Below are 21,753 nucleotides of genomic sequence, written 5' to 3'. Positions count from 1 at the left end.
AAATTAATTTTTTAGATCACATCTACAAATTATGTGGTGTGTCAGACACACCATGTGATGACTCGTTCCTAATTTTCTATGTAATTTCTCTCCAAATTTGTGAATTGACATATATGCCCTTGTTGGCCTGTGACGTGGACACATTTATTCGTTTTTTTTTAATTATTTTTCTCGCTATCGTGATTAAACTGTACTCATCATTACAAGTGTGCATTAAATTATTCAGTGTCGAAAACACTGTTTTTGATAAGGCGGTAGATTTCTTGTGATTTCATATGTACAAACCTTATCTGTTTTCTTCTTAAAAAGGGTGACCCGTGCCTTGCACCTCACCACCAATTATTTTGTTTCCCTCATTATTGCAACCGATCAGATTTTCTTCCTCTTAGCCAATCAGATTCCACCTTCACTCTCTTTCTCTTCTTCTTCCTTCTCTTTCGCTAACCTGAGCTCTCTTTCTGTTGCAACACTCAAGAATGACATCAAACATTCACAGATCGAGACTCAAAATACCACCATCGTGATCCTCTTGTCCTTATGATCACAACCATACCAACTGATTCTTTTGTGGTTGAGTTTTGAGTGGTCAACGTAGAGTGACTCGGAAGTTCTGACTCGATTAAGTTGGCATCATCATAATCCCAGCCGAGTTACAAGGTTTTAGGACGTGGGGAAGCTTTTACTCAACTCCCCATGGCCATTAGACTAGCTTTGGAGAAGCGTTGATGTCAAAACAAGCACGTTTAAGGAGTTGAGCTTTTGTCCGAGACTTTCGAGCCATTTTTAGGCCATTTTCCATCCACTTTTGGACTTTTGGAAGGTATAACTTTGTTCTACTCTTCATAAGCTTCGAATCCATATAAATTTCATGAAAAATGGTTGAGAAATGAAGAAGTTATAAAGGTTTGAAAATTTTCCAGAAAACATATGAGTTTTTCCAGTTTCTGGCGAAACCAGATGGCGGCCAACGGGGTGATCAGCGAGGACCACTGGAGAAGGCGACAGAATATCCTAACGACGTCAGGTAATGGCGTTAACATTTAACTGAATATTCCGTCACTTTAACAGAATATTCTTAACAGCCGTTAAGGCATCTGTCAATCTCTGTATGCGCTTGGCCGCTCGTATGGCCATGGCTTGGACTGTGCATGAGAGCACGTCTGGCCTCCGACCGACGAGTGGTTGACACGTATAGGTTTGTGACTTCGAGTAGAACATTTTCGTATATTCAAACTTTCCATTTGAGAAAATTAAGGGGAGTTATTCCTAGTTTTTAGAGTATGTCCTTATTAACTAATTTAATTTAGTTGTTTCACATATAGGGGAGACTTACCCCAAGGTTATACGAGGACAAACGAGACTAAGGGGCTACGATCCTATGACATACTAGTGAGTGGGCATTTTGTTTTCATATATATATATATATATTGTGTAGTTTCGACAAATACTTTTAAGTTGATTTATGCATGTTATGCCACGTTTTACTTACTTTTAAAATAATGCCATGGTGGTTGAGATTTATATTTGATCATGGCATATTCATATGCATTTTACCTACTCATAAATATTATGCTATTGTGAAATGCCAAGTCGTTCTACAGGATGTGCAAGTAAGTTTAGGTGAGTTTATTGTGTTGTTTGGAATGATTGAATTGTATGGCATACTCATATTCATATAGTTCGCTCATCATTGCTGCACCGATGTTAGTGCTCGCCCTAGACCAAGGCCAGTCCTTCACATGATGTTCACCTCGCACCCCACGCTTGCCTTGGATCCAAGTAGGTGCTAGTCTTGTCGTACAGGTCGCATTAGGACTCTGACTCGTAGGTGACGCGCATAGCGCTAGTCTTCACGTGATCGTAGCACTAGAGTGTATATTATTACACCTAGTCTTGTCGTACAAGTCGCATTAGGTGACTCCGACTCGTGTGTTAGTATAGATTGATGAGCCATAGGTGCAGTCGTACAGGTCACATAAGGTGACTCAGACTTGCGTGCTAATATAGATTGTTAAGCACATGCATGATTTTATTCATATTGTCATTGAGATATTTTATTGTGGCATATTTCAGGATTTATTATCAGCATGCATTTGATTTCATACTTAGTATGATTTTTGGGAAACTATACTTGTTTTACAGCGAGGGGTTAATATGTTAAGAAAACAAATGGATTTTATAAATCTTTATTTTTGTGCCCACTCACCCTTTTGTTTTTCACCCTTCCAAGTCCTAAATAGTTAACCTACTCTGTGGCACTCGAGGATCACCCGGAGTTTCTGACATATCTTCATTTTAACGTAGGAACCTATCTCTATTTGTGTAATAAGTACTTCTCTCGTTTGACTGCTTTACCTTTATGTTATCTATGCTCTGAATATTTTTTGGGTTGTAACCACTACTGCACACTCACCTTAATAGTTAATTTAGTTCTAATTTCGATTTTAATTTATTCACATTTTTCTTTCATCACTTGCACTTTTGGTTACTTTACCTTCACGTGACGGCCAACACGCTTTGATTCTGGTCGAGGTGTGTTACACCAATTGGTAATAATCACGTTAATCAATATTTAAGTGATCATTTAATCATCAACAACAACTTTATATGGTTTACAAAATACTGTTTAAACAGATGGTTTCCCTAGCATTACTCCGAACTTACAAAACAAATTCAAAGATTACAAAATAAATTCAAAGATTAACAACTGTAGGTTGTTATTGTTTATTGCCAAAGTGGGTGTGTTGAGGGTTCCAACACTAGGCCAAAAAACAAAGTAAAATAAAGCATGTGTGTGTATTGACGGTGCCTTGATGATATTTGATGGCAACTTGTGACTAATGGATTTCGATCTCATCTGGATTCAAATTATGGGGATTATAAGGATCCTCACTTTTTAATCATTCATCGTGCATTGTGCGGTCATAAATTATTTGACTTTTTATTTAAAATTAAACACAAATAGTACTTAACGAAAACTGACCACATGATGTACAATAAACGGCTAGGATGTGAGGATCCCTACAAAGTGGATCTGGAGAGGGATCCTCTTCCGTGCTAATGACATGAAAAATTCATCTTTAATGACTGGCTTGAATCTAAGCATCCATAAGTTTAGCAAGAGATTTTTTTTTTTTTTTTTTTTTTTTTTTTTTTTTAAGTTTGATTATGCTTGATGTGAATCAAAAAATAATCCTAAAAAAATCTGGAAGATGACACGTGAGCTTTTTTCAATAAAGACAAAAATACCTTCATTAAATGGGTAGGGTTCTCAAATACTCTCATGCACAGCTCTACATCCATGAGCAGCTGACTACAACTGCCTGCTCGTGGTGTGGAAAAGTTAAAAACATTAAAGGTAGGATTAATTACTAAATTCTATCTTTAATACATTCTCGATTGAAAAATCAACTCTATCAAGTAAGGAATGCCTCTCACAATCAATCTTAAATACGATCTGATTCGATTCGATTTGCTGGCAAAATCGATGATAAGCTGAAGTAAATGACCGGTTTGGCTTGACGAGTTCTACTTGGTTTAGGCTTTAGCCCATTTGAATTTTTTTGTTGAGTTTGTTCTAATCACTTGAAGTCCAAACTTAAAAATCAACTCGCATACACAAATTTACAAGTAATGTTAGGTAAATTAATTTTTTAGATCACATCTACAGATTATGTGACGTGTCAGACTCACTAATTGGTAATAATCACGTTAATCAATATTTAAGTGATAATTTAATCATCAACAACAACTTCATATGGTTTACAAAATACTGTTTAAATAGATGGTTTCCCTAGCATTACTCCAAACTCACAAAACAAATTCAACGATAACAATTGTAGGTTGTTATTGTTTATTGCCAAAGTGGGTGTGTTGAGGGTTCCAACACTAGGCCAAAAAACAAAGGAAAATAAAGCATGTGTGTGTATTGACGAGGAGGATAATCCTCTCCAGAGCCGGTTTCACTAGATCCTTCTCCTTCCTCTTCTTTCTCTGTAGGTTTTCAACCCCCGGAGTCGGCGTCGTGCTCCCTCGGAGTGGGCGTCAGTCGGAGTCGACGTCGTGGCCTTCCTGGAGTTAGTTATCGAAAAACTTCAAAACCACACAATCGGTGACAACTACTATGACGTTGCTGATAACTAGCTTGGCCATGACGCTGACTCCGGTCGACGCCCACTCCGAGGGAGCACGAAGCCGACTTCGTGGGCCAAAAAAGTGCAGAGAAAGAAGAGGAATGAGGAGGATTCGGTGGAACCGGCTCTGGAGAGGATCCTCTCCCTATTGATGATGCCTTGATGATATTTCATGGCAACTTGTGACTAATGGATTTGGATCTCATCCGGATCCAAATTGTGAGGATTCTAGGGATCCTCACATCTTAGTCATTCATTGTGTGATCAGAAATTATTTGACTTTTTATTTAAAATTAAACACAAATAGTACCTAACGAAAACTAATCACATGATGTACGATGAACGACTAGGATGTGGGGATCCCTAAGATCTCTACAAAGTGGATCTGGAAAGGATCATCTTCTGTGACTAATGAAATGAAAAATTCATCTTTCAATGACTGGCTTGAATCTAAGCATCTACAAGTTTAGCAAGGGAGATTTTTTTTTTTATTATTATTTTTTATTTTTTATTATTTTTTATTTTTATTTTTTTTAAGTTTGATTGTGCTTGATGTGAATCAAAAAATAATCCTAAAAATCTGGAAGACGACAAGTGAGTTTTTTTCAATAAAGACAAAAAAACCTTCATTAAATGGTCAGGGCTCTCAAATACTCTCACGCGCAACTCTGTATCCATGAACAGCTAACTAAGACTGCTCAAAGCTCCCATGCTCGTGGCGTGGAAAAGTTAAAATCATCAAAGGTATGATTAATTACTAAATCTTATCTTTAATACATTCACAATTGAAGATCAACTCTATCAAGTAAGGAATGCCTCTCGTAATCAATCATAAATACTTCTGTCATCATCCTCAGGCATTATCTCCTAATTAATATTTTGGAAATATTCTATCCTCATTCATACAATGGATGACACACCTTGGCCAACGTGATGCCGCCATGTGTAGGGCAAACCTTAACCCTAACGTTATGACCGGTCACTCCCCCAATAAATGTACCCATCTCCACAAAATTTTGGTAAGTTTTTTGCCACACATACAAGTCCTAAACACTCAATCTTTTCAAAGATCAGAGATCCTTGGCCAAACCCCCTCATTGCCTCGTGGGTGAGTGTGGCTTTGGTTTTTGATCCAAAGTGTTAATTGTTTTACAGGTAGAATTCATCAACACTAAAAATGGTGGATTTTTGCTACCATACTTGAGATCTATGAGGTGTTTGTATAAGATTTTTATGGTGGTTAAGGCTTTTAAATATGGTCATGAGAGGAGTGCTTTAAAGCTCACTAGCTCAGGTGTGAAGATGATTGACATGAGATTGAATCTCCCCCTTGATACAACCATGACATCACTTTTATAGAGGCATTTCTTAAGTTTCAGGTAGACGGGCCAAGGGCCTACTCCAACAACATCGACACTGTCCCTACTTAGCCACCTGCTCAATTTGTCAGGTGTGGGGTTTTATCACGAAAGGGCTCGATGTTAGTTAGAGTGGGGTAATTCTATTTAAAGAGCTTATTCTTAAGCCTTCTGGATAATGTGGGACAGAGGAATTCTAACACTCCCTCGCATGTGAGACCCCATTTTATGGGTCACACGTGGAGTTCCACACATCAGCAACCATGTGGAGACAAACTGGGGCTCACCCGTTCGTGTAGGGCCAATGGGGACCCACCCATTCACATGGCATCTCTTGGCCTACGTGGAGCCAAGTCGGGGCTCAACCATTCACGCGGGGTCAAAGGGGACCCACCTGTTCATGTGGATGTACGAGCCCATCCCCTAGCTCTGATACCATCTTAAGTTTCAAGTAGACGGGCCGAGGGCCCACTCCAACAACATCGATATTATTCCCACTTGGCCACCTGCTCAATCCGTCAGGTATGAGGTTTTATCACAAAAGACCTCGATGTTAGTTAGAGTGGGGTAATTCTATTTAAAGATCTTGTTCTCAAGCCTTCTGGCCAATGTGAGACAGAGGAATTCTAACAGCATTGGGCATCAATACTCCATTTTTGGGAAGATATTACACAAGTGATGAATCTTTTATTTCTACTTGAGTTCATCCTAAGTTCTTAGTTTCGACTCAAGTACATTGGATTGAGGGCTTCCTGAAGAGTAGAAATTCCTGCATCTTCTAGCTGCTCAACTTCACAAATCGTCTCTCTTAGGTAAAAGGGTCGTTCTAGCCAAGCAAGATATTAAACGTCTATAACTTCTTGAATTGCGCTTGGAGTCAAATTGATTTAGTTGGTTTTGAATGGATTTTTGATTTAAATGAGGGATGAGATTCGGTTAATTTACGATGAAATTTGGTTTGTTCATAAGGGTTGGCCAAGAAAACTATCTGAATAACTAACACCATCTCTCTACTCAGTCTTGAGGCCCATAAAAGACCGTGTTTAAGACCAGTGGCTTCTGGTTCCAAAACTAAAGAATAGCCTAGAGGAAATGCTTTTGCAACTACAGTGTGACCATACAAAAAAAAATTAGTCATGTATTAGACCACGTTGTTTTTTTATAACATAATTACTTTAGTCTAAAGAAGCTGGCAAAATTGCACTGTAGAAATGAACAGTGTTTTGCACCACATTTCAGTTTATTTACAGGATTGCCACTCGGTTGCTTTTAACACACTTTCGTTTTATTTACACAATTGCCACTCAGGCTTAAGAACTGATTTTCAACCGTTCGCAGCTTTCGACTCGGGGAGAGAGGGGAGGGGGATGTCATGCCTGACAGATTGGAGAGAGACGATGACTCAAAATTTTCACTCGGACACAGCTGGGTGTCGCTGTGTCGAGCGGAGAGAAAGGGGGACAGAGCGACTACAGAGCAGGGAGACACAGGGACTGCATTTCAGCTTTGACTCGGGGAGAGAGGGGAAGGGGACATCACGGCTGACGATTTTGAGAGAGACAGTGGCTCCCATTTTTGACTCGGAGACAGCTGGGTGTCGCTGTGGCGAGGGAAGAGAGGGGACAGAGCGACTAACATAGCGCCTGACAGATTGGAGACGGATGGGAGCTAGGGATTTGGACTGAGTGAGAGAAAGATTTTGCTAGCTCCTCTGCCAGGATCTATGGGATTTTCTCCCATTTTATAGAGAGAGAGATGGACAGGGAGAGAGATACACAGCGGAAAGCATGGGTGTGTGTATTCTTTAGGGTTGACGGGTTACGCACAGAGTCGGTGAGGAGGGCATGCCTCAGGGACGAATGGCAGCATCTGGGTTTTCATTTTTCTCCCTTGATTCAAAAGGTATTGCACTGCTTTTGTTTTCATTGTTTGGTGCCTAATTGCCATTTGATTTGTTAAAATTTTCTTTTATATTTTGTTCTTTCATCCAAATTCTAACGAATGTCTATAAATTGTTCAATTGGGTGCTAGATTATGTCTCTGTTTTTGTCAATTAGGATCTTCCGCTGATTTAATTTGTTTTTTTCTTGATTACTTTTTGTGTGATTGATCTTGTTCTGTTTTAGAATTGTTAGGGATATTTTGTTCCTCCATTAAAATTGTCATAGATCTTTATAGATTGTTTAGCCCACCTTAGGATTTAACTCTTTTTCAGTTTATTGTTTTTAATTGTTGTTTACTGTTTGATTAGCCATTTCATTTATTAAAATTGTCATAGATATTTTTTCTCTCATTAATGCTATCATAGATATTTTATATTGTTTACTTAACTATTAGGGCTTGCTCTTAGTCTTTAGCAGGTTGTTTAGATCACCTCTAGGATTAGCTATATGTCCACATTTTTCCTACAACCTAATCCATTGTGCTGACAACCATAATGTAGATAAATTTGTGCTGCTCCATTGCACATACGCAGTAAGCTGTGAAGTATATCAAATATTCCATAAGATTAACCAACGTTTGACAAGTTTAAGCAGATACACCAACACAGAGAGAAAACACCTAAATTTACAGCAACATGAAAGCTTAACAAATAAAAAAAAATTTCGTAAAACATATATAAGTTTACACAGTTTATTGTTTTCAATTTGCTGTTGACTGTTTGATTTGCCATTCCCTTTATTAAAATTGTGATAGCTCATTTTTCCTTCATTAAAGCTGTCATACATATTTTAAAGTTGTTTAGTTAAGTTTACAGCTTGCTCTTTGTCTTTGTAAATAAGGGGGCTACACTGTTAAATTGTCACGGCTAATTTTCCCTTCATTATAGCTGGTCATAGATATTTTTAATTGTTCAGCTAACTATTACAGTTTACTCTTTGTTTTTCTAAATTAGGGGACTGCACTATGTTGATATTTGTGTTTTTCAGAAATTTTTTTTCCTTTGCTTATGTGTAAACAAAATTCAGTCTCCTTTTTAACTTTATTGTTTTTTAATTAGGGAGTTTAGGCTTTTTAGCTTTCTGTCTTTATAAATAATGGGGTTACACTCTGCTCATTTGTGTGTTTCTTCATACTTTCCTACTATTTGCTTCTCACCAAATCACCTTCAGGTTCCTTTTCCACTTCACATCATTCGAGTATCTCTATGTTCCTAGGTTGTTTTTCCATTTCTTGGTTGCTTCTGTATTTTTGGGATGCACTTATAAATTTTATTTTTCATATGCATGTAGATCCAGCAAAAGCATACACATCAAACCCCTCATTCACACAACAGCCACCAAAGAGACCATTACTGAGGTATTTCTCAATCCATTTAAAAAATTTTTGTTAACTTTTGTTAACTTTTATACAAACTAATTTCTAATATAATTCTCCTTACTGTGTTTGGATACAAACTCTTTTTCCCTCTAATTTTTTGCCATGTCATGTATCCTTGCAGCTCAACCACCTGCAAGTTTTTGAGAAACAAAGAGCCTCATCCACAGGAATCTGTAATTCATAGCAGCAGGTATATCCTAAACCTTTCGTTATCATCTCCTTATTCATGAAAACTTTTTCCTTCTATTTTTTTGTTGATACAGTATATAGTGTCCTTTTTCTAACTTGGAGAGAATCATTTCGTATTATTTGGTAACAATGTTGTTCTTCAGCTGCAAAAATCATCCTTTTAATCCATTTCAACTTAGGCTCAACTTTACTTTCGTTTCAGCTTCATTTTCATGTTAATCATGTCCTGTTTGTGTGTGTTTTCTGTTGGCATTGGAGGGTGGTGCTTAAACTGAAAGCTCTGGGTTTATTTATTTATTTATTTTATTTTAAAACCAAGCCTACATTCTTTAAAGCCACTATTAGTATTTAACTACGATTTGAATTAATTGATCTGTGAGAGGACTGATTCCAAAATACATCTTAACAGCTTTATCCGGCTGATAATTCAGAACATTATCAAGTCTAAATGATTGGTCGTCAGTTAAACCCTTCTGAGATATACCCTTTGTTTGTTGCACTCTCACAAATTTAATCCGTTCCACCATCACAGTTTTTTTAGCTTTTACAATTTTCCCACGGTTTCTCGAATGCTTTTTCGATCTTAATACTATCTGCTCTGTTGCTTGCTGTTATCAAATTTTAAAAATTGAAACAACGTTATAGTTCTAACCAAAATTTGTCAAGGCCAAGGATGTAACCATCTTTGGTTTCACATTGTTAATTTGAATTATGAAGTTATGAGTGAATAAATTGGGAGTCTGAAATGTGTGTCTGCCACATGGGTTGGGTTGGGTTGGGTTGTATTAGCAACTCTGTGTGAGTGTAGAGGTGAGTGTGGAGGTGGAGGTGGAGGTGGTGGGATGGTGGTTTTGTTTTTGCGCCATCCCAAGACCAAGGAGAATGCATGTGAGAAAATGTGATGAGTTTTAAACTCATCACTCACTTATTAGTCAAGTCAACCATTTTCCACTCAACACTGATCTGCCAATTTGCCAATTGGCATATGGTTTTAATTTCAATAGGTTTATGGACTAGGTTTGGTTGGATTTCAACCATTAGATTTCGGATTAAACGCATTAGGTTGAACGATTAGATTTGGTTGGATTTCAACCATTACATTTCCTAGATTTGAAATCTGTTTACTATCTCATTTAATTGTTGTATGTTACCTCATTTAACTCAAATTTAATGATATTTGCTCCTCCAATTTCTCGGATTTCCTAACGGATTTACTTTCTTTGGAAATTTCAGGAACCCTGATTCTGGGACGAAGAATACACTGCATTGCCATCTTTAGGTATACAATTCTGCACACTGATTACATGTTCAAAAGCCTAATTAGTTATACACCATTTTTTTTTATTACCTTTGCAAAGCTTTTGTACTTAGATTTTAAATATGTGATTAGTTTATAAAGAATAAACGAGACAACTAATCATGGGTACATACTTCTTTTTCGATTTTATCCTCTGCATTATTTCTTGAATGAAATTGGTTTCATAGATGTAGGGATACAGCAACAACTGAGGTGTGAATGAAAGGTCTAGCCGTAACAATTTTAGGGTTTACAATTGATTCAAAAATATGAGAAAATGCTGCATTCTCTGTTTTTTTTTTTTGTTTTTTTTTATTTTTTTTTATTTTATTTTTTTTGCTGTAGTGATTCCAACTTAGTATATACCCATTTTTATAGTACCATGAATAAAGGATATCCAATTGCTAGGATCTCAATTTGATAATCCGATTATAAATGGATCTATATAAATCAAGGCTAATTCAGTCCAACTTGATATAGTATGACTTAATATAACATATCCTTTGATCTTTATATTACTTATGGTTTTCTGTAGTGGTAGTTTAATTAAAATCGAAAAATAGAATAAGAATGAGGTTACTCATTCATTATATTTTAATATTTTCTAGGTTTTAAATTAACTTTGATCTATCCAAATATGATGTTAATCGATTCTGAATCAATAAATAAGATTTGGTGATCCAAATAGGATTCAAAACTGTTAATTCAATTTCAAATATGATGTTACATGTACTGTAGATTGGTCACAGCCTAATAAGAAGACTAACTGGAAGTGATTTAGCCCTTCATTCTCATTTTTTTTGTTCAGTCCAGTGGCAAGAAAAAATAAGGGTGCCTGAAAATCATTTACCTAAGCATATATGTTTAACAGCTTCCTTCACTGTAGATTAATATCCAATGATTCTAACCTATATTATATCGTTTATATACTTTTGGAAGTATGTCATAATCAATTTGATTTTCTATTGGTATGTGTCAAACCAATTTGATTCAGGTTACAAGGTTGTGGGTTGCGGATAGTTAATCATGTTCAATAACCTTAGTTATAGGGGCATTCACTTAAATTTTGTTTTCAACTTATAGAAATACGGCTTTTCATTCTTACTTAATATAAGCTTTCATTACATCTTCAGTTTCACATCATTCATCATTGTATTTGCTAATATCAGTTTTTAGTGTGATAAGCTTACTGGTGTATTGTTAAAAGGTAGTGAAATCATCTGTGCTTGACGACTTACCTGCACAAACAGCGCTTTTTGTGTGTTTTGTTAATTGCTAAGTAGGTTTTTAGGAACTTTGTATTTTCATGTTTTCACGAATCACACTTCAGTTTTGAAAAAATTAAAACCAGAAAGTCTTCATGGAACTACCAAGTAGAAATCTCACAAATTTGTAAAGCTAATCAAACGTAGATTAACACTATATAATTTTGTTTGAAGCTCAGGTTGGAATCTGTGCTTAATGGTTTGCATTGGTTGCTGTTTTTGCATAATGGTTTGAATCTGTCATGTTCTTTTCTGATGGTTTATAATTGTATATTTGCAAAGATGCATGGCTATTAGACCTTCAATTAGAGTTCAGCATGATTGCATTGTGATAAGACTGAAGCTATACAATTACTATTTGCTAATTATTACTTCTGTCATTTAATTGAGGTTCGTGTAGAAGATGACTCAGGCATGTTGTTAGTATAGATTTACATTTCTTATTACTTTCATGCAGTATTTGATTATAAGTCATGAACAAGCCAATGTTTTTCAGACTTTACAGATGCCTATGTTCACATATGAATAATTTGGCTTATGGATATTAATGTTGTAAGCAAATATGGTAATTTTTCTATGTATGGAATATCTATTTAAGGTCTCATTGGTTTAACATTATCAAAACTTTTGCATACGTCTGAAGTTTAACGAATGCTTATATATACATATATATATATATGTACATATACATAAATATATATATATGTATGTATGCATATATATATGTATGTATGTATGCATATATACATATATGTATGTATGTATGCATATATACATATATATGTATATATACGTACATATGTATATATACGTACGTATATATACACATACACATGTATATATATATGTATATATACATATATATATATATATATGTATGTGTATGTATATTATATCTTTGGAAATATGTACGTACCAACCGTCAAAGCATGTATATACCGGTATCCAAGTTGAGCACAACAATAACACCCCATTCTATTCAATCTCACTTATTGATACAGCGTTTGATGATCTAATTCACCTATTTTCTCTATTGCGATTTTGTCTCCATGAGCCTTGCACTCACATGCACTTGCACACAGTTTGCAGGTCATGTCTCAACCTTAGTTTTTCTTGCCTTAATAGCTTAGTTTGAACTAAGGCAGTATCAGTGAAGTCATTACATGTGGCTCTCTGATACTCTAATAGGGTCACCGTCGACACTGGCAAGAACAAGGTTAGCATAACCAACTCTCAACTCATCCGGTAGATCTATCACTTGGCCATAATCCAGCAAGGCAACCTAACTTGGAAGAAAGGGAACGGGTAAGGGAGGTACGAGTATGGTTTTTTGGGGCCAATTTCTAGGGACGTGGTCTGGTGTTGATCCCTTCACAGGGTGTGCAATTCTAGAACACATTTTAATAGCTTTATCCGAATGGTCGTTGAGAACATCATCAAGTATAAATGACTGGTCGTCAACTGCCAGTGAAACCCCATCACTGTTCCTGGATAGAATAATTTAAAACCCATAGTGGTTTGGGTTAGATGGGTATTTGTTAACCCAGAGTGCTCAACCACATAAGTTAGACCTCTTAGTTGCTTTCTTTTGCTCTAATCCTGTCAATTTTTTGGCTGACGTGTTCACTTAATTAAAGGTTTATATTTCCCACTAGGAAGTATCTGGGAAAAGAAAAGGGGAAGGAAACAAGAGCCGAAGTAAAGGCTGTTTTCTTTTCTTTTAAATTGTTTAACGTTTACGCTTTTTATTTGTCGAGTTCGTAATTTACTTCATTTATACCGTGCTTTTGGCATGGTTAATTCTTTTAAGTGTAGGTTACCCTATAGACGTTACAATTTAGGTCCTTAGTTGTTTCATAGAAAATTGCTTTGATTCATCGTTTCTTATCGAATAGTTTGATCGCTACGCTCTTATTTCAGATCGTAACTCATTTTGATTGCGAGTTTGTTCTGTAAATTTTTTTTTCCTCTGCTATTAATAGCTTACCAAATGTGGTAGCAGAGTGATTGCATTGGTAGCTTATGTATACAAGTAAATTCAGATGACACAATGAGTTTGATATTAAAAAAAATGTCTGTTGGTTCAGTTTTTGAATCTTTAAAAACTGTCGAATCAATTTGAATATGTAATTTCATGTTTATTGTTAGGTAAATTGCTGTTTTTTTCGCTGATAAAAAGTATAAAGTTTGGTTGTGTAAATTTGTATAGTTTTATACATTTCGCTCGGTTGACAATTTGATAATGGCTGAAGGCATTCTTTAATCAAATGTGTTTTCTTTCCTCAATCGTAAATGTCTTTTTGGTATTTTGCAGATCGAAACAAAGTGAAAGCTTTTGACTGTGAATTTTGCAACTGCTACCTTGCTGCTTTGGTAAAGTCTCAACTTCTTGATAATATCAATTAATTTTGGCTGTAATTTTAGGGTATTGAGTTGAATGCATATGCTACATGGCATAGGTTTAACATGATTAGAACTTTAATATCATGATGTGTGATGCTAATTAAGCACAATATGAGTATCTGTACCAAGAAAGACATGAGCATCTAACGGATCTACTTTCTTCGCAATTTCAATTTGGGAATTGAATTTATTAATAAATTACGATCTTTTTAAAATTTAGAAAAGAGCATGTTAAAAGACCAATTTTCTTTACAAGAACTTGAATACAAAGTAGACCATCGGTGAAAACGAACCAACAACGATCATGGTAATTTAGTAATTTAAACATAACCAGCTTTGAGAGTCATACTCACCCATTGTCGGTTTTCCTTGCGAGCATATTTCCTACCCAAAGTTTCCCAAACTGTGTTGTCAAACTGCTGCATCATCATATCTTTCCAACTTCTAATAGTGATTGGTCCCCATACTTTCCACAATTCGTTTTGGATCTTAATAGTAGCTACTATATTGCTTGGAATTGTCAATGATTTCAGTTTTTCGTTTTCTTTTCTTTTTGGAAAGCATGAGTATGAAGTTTGATCACTGAGTTTGACAAACAAATATATTGAACCTTTCAAATAGACTTTAAATTTATCCCATAGATTTTCTCCTTTTCTTTTTCTGATTGTTGCTGCCATGCTGAGAAAAAAAATTATATTAATGGCTGTTCATTTATCTATGTAGTATTTCATACTTATTCTGATCTCCACCGGTTCTTTAAATGGTGTGGTTTTTCAATCAGTTAACAGTTTTTAAAAATTCAGAACATTATCAAGCATAAATGACTGGTCGTCAGTTAAACCCTTCTGAGATTTACCCTTTGTTTTCTTTAAAATTGTAATGGATGTTTATAGGCTGTTTAGTTGGGTGTTGGGGAGATTAGGCTGTTGAGTGCACTGTTTCGTACAATGTTAGAGTGAGGTTTCTGTCTTTAAGAAATGGAGAAACAATCTAATTTTTCTCATATAGTGGAAGGTATTAATTTAGACTAATCAATGTTATTTAAGATCCAATCTTTTTTTATCTTTTCTAAAATATTTCGCACTCCTGTCAAAATTATTTTTCCTTTGAATATCATATCAAGTGAGATAATGTAAAACATAATTCCTCATGCATGTTCTGTATTTTAATTAATTCTGGACAGATGCTAGCCAAAATTTATTTGTTCTAAAATCCATAATTTCCTTATTTGTATTATGTCTGCTCAACTTCGGTTTAGCCAAAATAGTATATTTATCAATATATACCTAAGAATATGTCTAAATATATGTATAAGCATCTGCATAGCTATATGTATATGTATGCATATATACATGTGTATGTATGCATCTGTGTGTGTATGTACATACCTATATAGGTATGCATGCATAGATGTGTATATAACTATATATGCATCTGTTTTTTTACGTCCATGCATATAATATGATCATTGAATCTGTTGTCAAGACATACTATATCAAGGATCTTGCAATCATGAATTTGGCTGAAATGACTATTAGTACTGATTCAAGTGTTTAATCTTTTTGATTGTGGAATGTTTAATATTTAAAACTATTTAGTCATTATTCTTAAGATATAAAGTGAATAATGAAGGCAAGCGAATTGAGGTGTTTCTAATTTGTATCAGTTCAGGCTCTAAAAAATTAGTGTTTGTTTTCGACAATTTTTGATATTTTCTATTATTTTAGGCTGTACATGAAGTGTAATGTGGTATGCATGCTAGGTCGTGAACCATTATTTGCTCTATTTAGCCTATTCCTTCTAAAACCAACGTTCTCACACTCTAACCCCTGTACTAATTCAAAACCGATTACGATACCTCATCCTTACTTTAGGCCTTTAAATTAATATGGTGACAGAAGATGCATTCCCATTGTTAGCAACTTTTCTTTCGTTAAATGTGAATTTTTCGTACATTAAGTCCATTGAACTGTCCCAGTTAGAGTCCATTGCACTGTCGCAAATTGAGTTACTTTTCCTGTATCCATTTGTTTGCGCTTCGAATTCTAACTCTCAATCTCATTGATTTGTTGTTGTTTAGATCAAGGTGTTATTGCAACGTTGTGATCTGCTCTTCTTGCTGCCTTTCATCTAGGGATCCGCACCTATTGCATCTGAATCAAGGCTTTGGTATGTCACCTAAACTAAGATACATTGTTTCCCCGTGCTTTCTGGTTGAGTTAATGCAGATTTATCATGTTTCAGTCGATTGTTTGGTTTTATCAGCTTATGTCATTCGTTTGCTACCTGCTTTGTTTTCATTCTTCGTTATCTCTGTGATCTTTTGATACTTCACAAGTTCATTGGTTTCTTTGTTTTTGTTGGTTTTAACTTAGTCTCAACCATTCTATTATTGTTCAAAGGTGCATTGGTGTCATCTATGATTTTGCTTTAACCGAGTGTTCCTAATTCTTAGTCGAATGTTGTTAGCCATTTTATATGTTTTTTTTTTGTCAATTGCTTTCTTTCTTTGTCGCGTTTTCAATCTTCCAAACCACTCTTCAAACCTTAGTTACTTTGCTTGGTTGGTGTGCTTGGTGTGCTTGGTGTTTTCGTTAGGTTTTCCTAAGAGTCAACCCTCTCATCCGTCCCAAAGTACATTAATAAGTGTTGTTAATAAATACGCTCTCCGAACAAATCTAAGTTATTTCCAAAAAAACTCACCGCTTCTATATTTGAGTTTTAAAAAATTTTGACAATGTTATTTTAAGATCTACAAGCTAAACACATTTTTCTTTCTAAAATACACTTGAAATCGTAGTAATTCACGAAAAGAACAAGTTCCGTTGGATGAAACAGTTTAGATTTTGTTTAAAAGGTTTTTTGGTGGTATCTACACGTTTGGTTAGTGCAAGAAGATTTGAATTTTTTTGCTTTTGCTTTCCTCCACTGTAACGGCTTTTTGGGCTTTCACTGTATAAAGATCGAACAGTTGTTAGATAAGATAAAGCATTACTACAAACAACTAAGGGGAAATATGAAAGATCATAGAGAAAATTCTTAGTAGTTATACAATCACAATTTAAGTTACTTTTATTGTAACTGTTTGTTTGCACTTCAAATTATTAATCTCAGTCTCACTGCTTTTTCGCAGTTTAGATTGTGCTCACATTGTTCAATCATAATCTGCTCTTGCTACTGCCTTTAATCAAGGGGTTCCGAACCATTACGTTTCAATCAACCCTTTGGTATGCTCTGAACTTCAATACATTGTTTCCCCATGCTTTCCATTTCAAATAGTGCGATTTTATAATTTTTAACATAACTGTTAGGTTTTTTCACCTCATATTAAACGTTTGTTCTAAGCTTTGTTTCTCATTCTTCGTTATCTTTGTAACCTCTGATACTCCAAAGGTCCGATAGTTCGTTTTTTTTCGTTTAACTTTTGTCTATGCAATTATGTTATTGTGTGAAAGTCTCTGGGTCTCTGTGATTCTTATCTAACCCAGTGTTTTTAATTGTTTATCAAATGTTCTTTGTAACCTCTGTTTCTCCATAGGTCCGATAGTTCTTTCTTTTTTTTGGTTTAAATTTTGTCTATGCAATTTTGTTACTGTGTGAAAGTCTCTTGGTGTCTCTATGATTCTTATCTAACCCAATGTTTTTAATTGTTTATCAAATGTTGTTGAGCATTTTATATGTTTTCTTTTGGTTGCTTCCTTTCTTTGTTACGTTCTCACTTTACCAAACCGTTCTTCGAAGGTTAGTTACTTTGGTTGGTTGGTCTTTTCGTTAGGTTTATCTGGTAGTCTACCGTCTCATCCTCCCCGAAGTGCTTTAATAAGTGATGTTAACAATTCCAATCTCTCAACAAACCAGACATATTTCCAAAAAAAAAAATCACAACTTCTATATTTAAATTTTAAAATTTTTTTACTGTGTTATTCTAAGACCTTCAAGCTAAACAGATTTTTCTAAAAAACATAAGTATTGACACTATATTTAATTTGTGATTTAGGATAGATAAAATGGTCAAAGAGATTGATCGAAGCGAACAACAAATTCTAGGAGGAGTTTTGGTTAAAAATTTAAAGGAACTGATTGAGGCTCGAAACAATAACAAGATTCGAAGAAGGATACAGATATATAGAGAAACTCCCCCAGGACCCAGTACAAAGGAAGAAGTCAAAATAGAAAAAACAAGGATGGGTTTGCGTGTTTATGGTAAGGGTGCAAACCGAAACAAATTGGTCGTCCACACTATCCAATTGCCTGAAAATCGTAGTAATTCGCCGAAAGAACAACTTCCGTTGAATGAAGAAGTTTAACATATTTTTTGGCGGGTTTTCGATGGGATCTACAAGTTTGGTTGTTGCTACAAAATTGGAATTTTGTTGCTCTTTCTTGCCTCCACCGTAACATCCTTCTAGGTTTTCAATGTATAGAGACTTAACGGGTGTTAGATAAGATAAACGCCATGTAAACCTCTTTTGTTTGGTCATAACATCAATAATGTAAACAATTAACCCCTTTACCGTTCAAGGATGAAGTGTTGGCGTGCTAGGAATATGTTTCTCTGCTTATATATTTTTTCCATTTCTCTTTTTCTTGATAGGATCATTTGACTCATGCTTCTTTGTTGGTTATACACTAATAAAACAGTTCTTCTATTAATGTTTTGATATTATTCGTTTGTTTTTAAATTGCAAATTTAGTTGTTTTTATGAAGATTCTATTCTCATTTTTAACTTTGAAAATTTTGGTTGGTCCTTCAACAATTTTTAATTGGTTACTCCAACACATATGTTTTATGCTGTGTTAGTTCATTCTTTGCAGCCATATCTGAATTCTTGAAAACTATGGTAATTAATGTGGTTTTTCGGGTGGTTTTTCAAATGGGGAAAAAGGGGTGAGCGACGAATTTATATTATTATTCTCGGTTGGTATGTAACTATTTGAATATGGAAGGCATCATATTATGCAAACAATGCAACAATTGTAAATAGAAAAGGTCCTTGCGGTGTGCAAAGGGTGGGTTTAGAGATGGTGAGGTTTGCCTAGGTGGCAAGATTAATGCTCATGGTTTCGTAGTTGTGTTGATAACTGTGAAAACAGCCGACATTGGTCACCTCACTGTTCCTCTACAGTGATTTTAATGTTTGGATCTTTAATGACTTCTCAACTTAATGGTTTTTAACTACTTCAAAGTGATTCATAAAGTTGGATACGATTTTATTAGAGGGTGTCAATTTAAAAGTATGGATTAGGGGTTTACATTTTTAGGGTCTTCAGCTATGGATACAAAGTTGTTCATCACGTTAGACAGGAATTTCAAGTTGAATTATGACCGTGATAAAATGTTTCTTATGTTTACTTACCTTGGAGTGATTTCAATCCATTTTTTCCACCATCACAGATTTTTCATGATTCTTTTCAATTTTTATTTCTTATAAATAAAGTTGTTCCAGTCAACTTATCGACGTGTTGACATGTTTAAGTGGTGGTGCTTAAACTCAAAACATCATGAAGTATTGTTGACATGTTTAAGTGGTGGTGCTTAAACTCCAAACATCCTGGAGTATATCTATCATTAATAATTTGTATCAAGCTCACCGTTTAATAAGAGTCCAACCTACAAACTTTGTGAAACGGAACAATGGAATCGCATCATAGATTTCTATGTTTCCCTAAACATATTTAATGAAAAAGTTTTCCAACGTTTACAGGATCTAACATATACTGAATGCAAGCTTTAATCTTCGAACTCTCAAATGATGCATATCCTTTAGCATCCATCACAAATGTTTCTACATATGTTGTTGATTAACTACGTGAGGTACAACTCCGTCTTCGACTGTTAAAATATATTTATTGTTGGAAATTAAGGGCTTAAACTCTTAAATATACACTTTTCATCTTGCACTATCTATCGGTCTAAAGTAAGTCAAACCTAAATAATTTGTTTGTTTCTGTCAAATTTATAAATGCATGTCTTATATTAATGTCGTTGAGCCGTGCATTAGTTTTTATAGTTCGATGTTTGTTCTGTCTTTGGCTTCTCTTTGATTATATATGTGTTTATATTTTGTCTTCCTATTTCTCTAGGTTTTCTTTTTATCGTTGGAGTCCTGCACTGTTCTTTCGTGGCATTCATTCACAGCTACGCTTTCGTCTCTACAACGGTTAGATTTTTATCCCTTTAAAGAACCTTTAACTTTTTATTTTTTATTGTTACTCTTTTCTCGGTTTACATGTTCAATCGTCTATGCATGCTTTTTTGAATCATAGTAACGTCGTTATTCAATATTTATGCTGCTTTCCTTTATCACCATTTTTTTGCAATCATCGTTCACTTTAATCATTAATTTTCCACTCTGCACTGACAAACCACACTATTTAAGGAAGCAATTACAAATCAATTGTCTCTATTCTTCATTCTAATCTAAAACGATTAGGATTATGTTTTTACTATTATGTTAACAAAGTGTTTGCGATTCTGATGACCTCTTGCTTGAATGGCTTTTGGTTCACCGCTCATTTCATATGGTTAACATAGTTGTTTCATCGTCACATTCCTTCTGTTAGAAAGTAAACCATTGCTGTGTGGTTTTTTCCGTTTATGTAGATTTATGTCTAGAAGAATAGGGCTATCTAGGAATGCCGCTAGAACTGAGCGTGCTGATTCGCCTACATCTATTGCGGTTGTTAATCTTGATGATATCGTAGTACAAGATGTTCCCATCAGTTATGACGACGAATACAACAATACTTCAACCTCTTTACTATTTTTAAACAAAGGAAACAACCCTCCCCAAACATTTACATCAAGTTTTGAACAACATACTCCTGTTCGAGATCTTCTTACCTCACATTTAGCAGCTGGAACAAGTTCTCATCAAATTTCTGTACCCCTTTTTCTTGCTGACCATGCCACTATGCGCCGGTTGTTAGCCAAAGATGCTCCAACTATTCATTCTGTTAAAAACCCGCTCATCACTGGGCAGGCCACCTATCAGAAAAAAAGAAAGAGTATGCACTCTTTCAATATAACTTTGTTTACATTTTGCTGCTGATTTTAAAATTTGGCTTATCTTCGTTAATTAACTTCTATCAATTGGTTTGATGTATGCTTCTATTATTCATCGTTTTTATAGGGATTGATCCAGAATATGTTGATTTTGGATTAAGAAATTGCCAATGTCAATATTGCAGTGCTCTATTTTGGTCTGCAGAGCAGACAAAGAACCATCCTGAGCGTACTTCTTCTATTTCTACCCCGCAGTTTACTGCGTGTTGCATGAGTCAAAAAGTTCAATTCCCACGTGCTAAACCCACACCCATTTTTCCAGTAGACACCTACATAACAAACATCATGGTAGCATTTGTTAAACTATAATTTATATTCTTTGTTATAGTGCGGAAGATGTCCACTCTCAGAAGAAGTTAACACCACAATCTCCGTGATCGACTGCAGCAGAGCTTTCTACATCTTTTTGCCTTTCAACATTTTAGCTTAAGGACTTGGCTGCTTCAACAACAACGAAACACTCTTTTTGTTTTTTGGTAACTACTGAAACAGATAACCAACCTACAAGACATATTTTGTCATCTTAAATGTAATGGCAAAATATGTGTGGACAACATGTTACTGCTGTTTCTTAAGGAAACAAACGTCTTGCATAGTTTTTACTTTGCGCGTTTGTGCTTCAAAACTATGATGCTAGAATAAGAACAAAACAGTTTTTATATGTTTTGTCAACTGCTCAAACATGTGCCTAACTCAAATGACATCTATTTTGCCACCTTTA

The 21,753-nt window shown here is 35.1% G+C and overlaps 1 protein-coding gene and 1 long non-coding RNA gene across 3 annotated transcripts; both read left to right on the top strand.

Moving 5' to 3' along the window:
* The first annotated feature begins 370 nt into the window (after positions 1 to 370).
* Positions 371 to 18,625, top strand: LOC103948822. Its single transcript, XR_007255533.1, has 10 exons — positions 371 to 820; positions 921 to 1,024; positions 1,323 to 1,389; positions 6,830 to 7,393; positions 8,725 to 8,791; positions 8,934 to 9,002; positions 13,878 to 13,936; positions 16,047 to 16,135; positions 17,100 to 17,193; positions 17,964 to 18,625. It is a non-coding gene; the product is annotated as an uncharacterized LOC103948822 (long non-coding RNA).
* A 1,508-nt stretch (positions 18,626 to 20,133) lies between these two features.
* LOC125473736 lies at positions 20,134 to 21,753 on the top strand. 2 transcript variants are annotated; one of them, XM_048576961.1, is made up of 3 exons: positions 20,134 to 20,974; positions 21,100 to 21,201; positions 21,361 to 21,753. In XM_048576961.1, exons 1-3 carry the CDS (start codon positions 20,575 to 20,577, stop codon positions 21,390 to 21,392), a joined length of 534 nt encoding a protein of 177 aa, XP_048432918.1. In that variant the 5' UTR covers positions 20,134 to 20,574; the 3' UTR covers positions 21,393 to 21,753. The 2 variants fall into 2 exon arrangements, with proteins under 2 accessions (XP_048432918.1, XP_048432917.1); XM_048576960.1 differs by having other exon boundaries at positions 21,100 to 21,753.

Source organism: the organism of the source record quoted next, unplaced genomic scaffold (genome assembly GCF_019419815.1).
Source record: "Pyrus x bretschneideri cultivar Hongxiangsu unplaced genomic scaffold, Pyrus_bretschneideri_v1 Contig94, whole genome shotgun sequence".
In the NCBI taxonomy this organism is placed as follows: domain Eukaryota; kingdom Viridiplantae; phylum Streptophyta; class Magnoliopsida; order Rosales; family Rosaceae; genus Pyrus; species Pyrus x bretschneideri.
The sequence above is the reverse complement of the archived record's forward strand: the minus strand, read 5'-3'. Positions and strand labels throughout refer to the sequence as shown.

Bases quoted from the DNA above. Each gene is read 5' to 3' on its own strand.
- LOC125473736 (XM_048576960.1), top strand. From the start codon at position 20,575: ATGTCTAGAAGAATAGGGCTATCTAGGAATGCCGCTAGAACTGAGCGT. The intron at 20,975-21,099 runs GTATGCACTCTT...TCGTTTTTATAG, and splicing joins CTATCAGAAAAAAAGAAAGA to GGATTGATCCAGAATATGTT.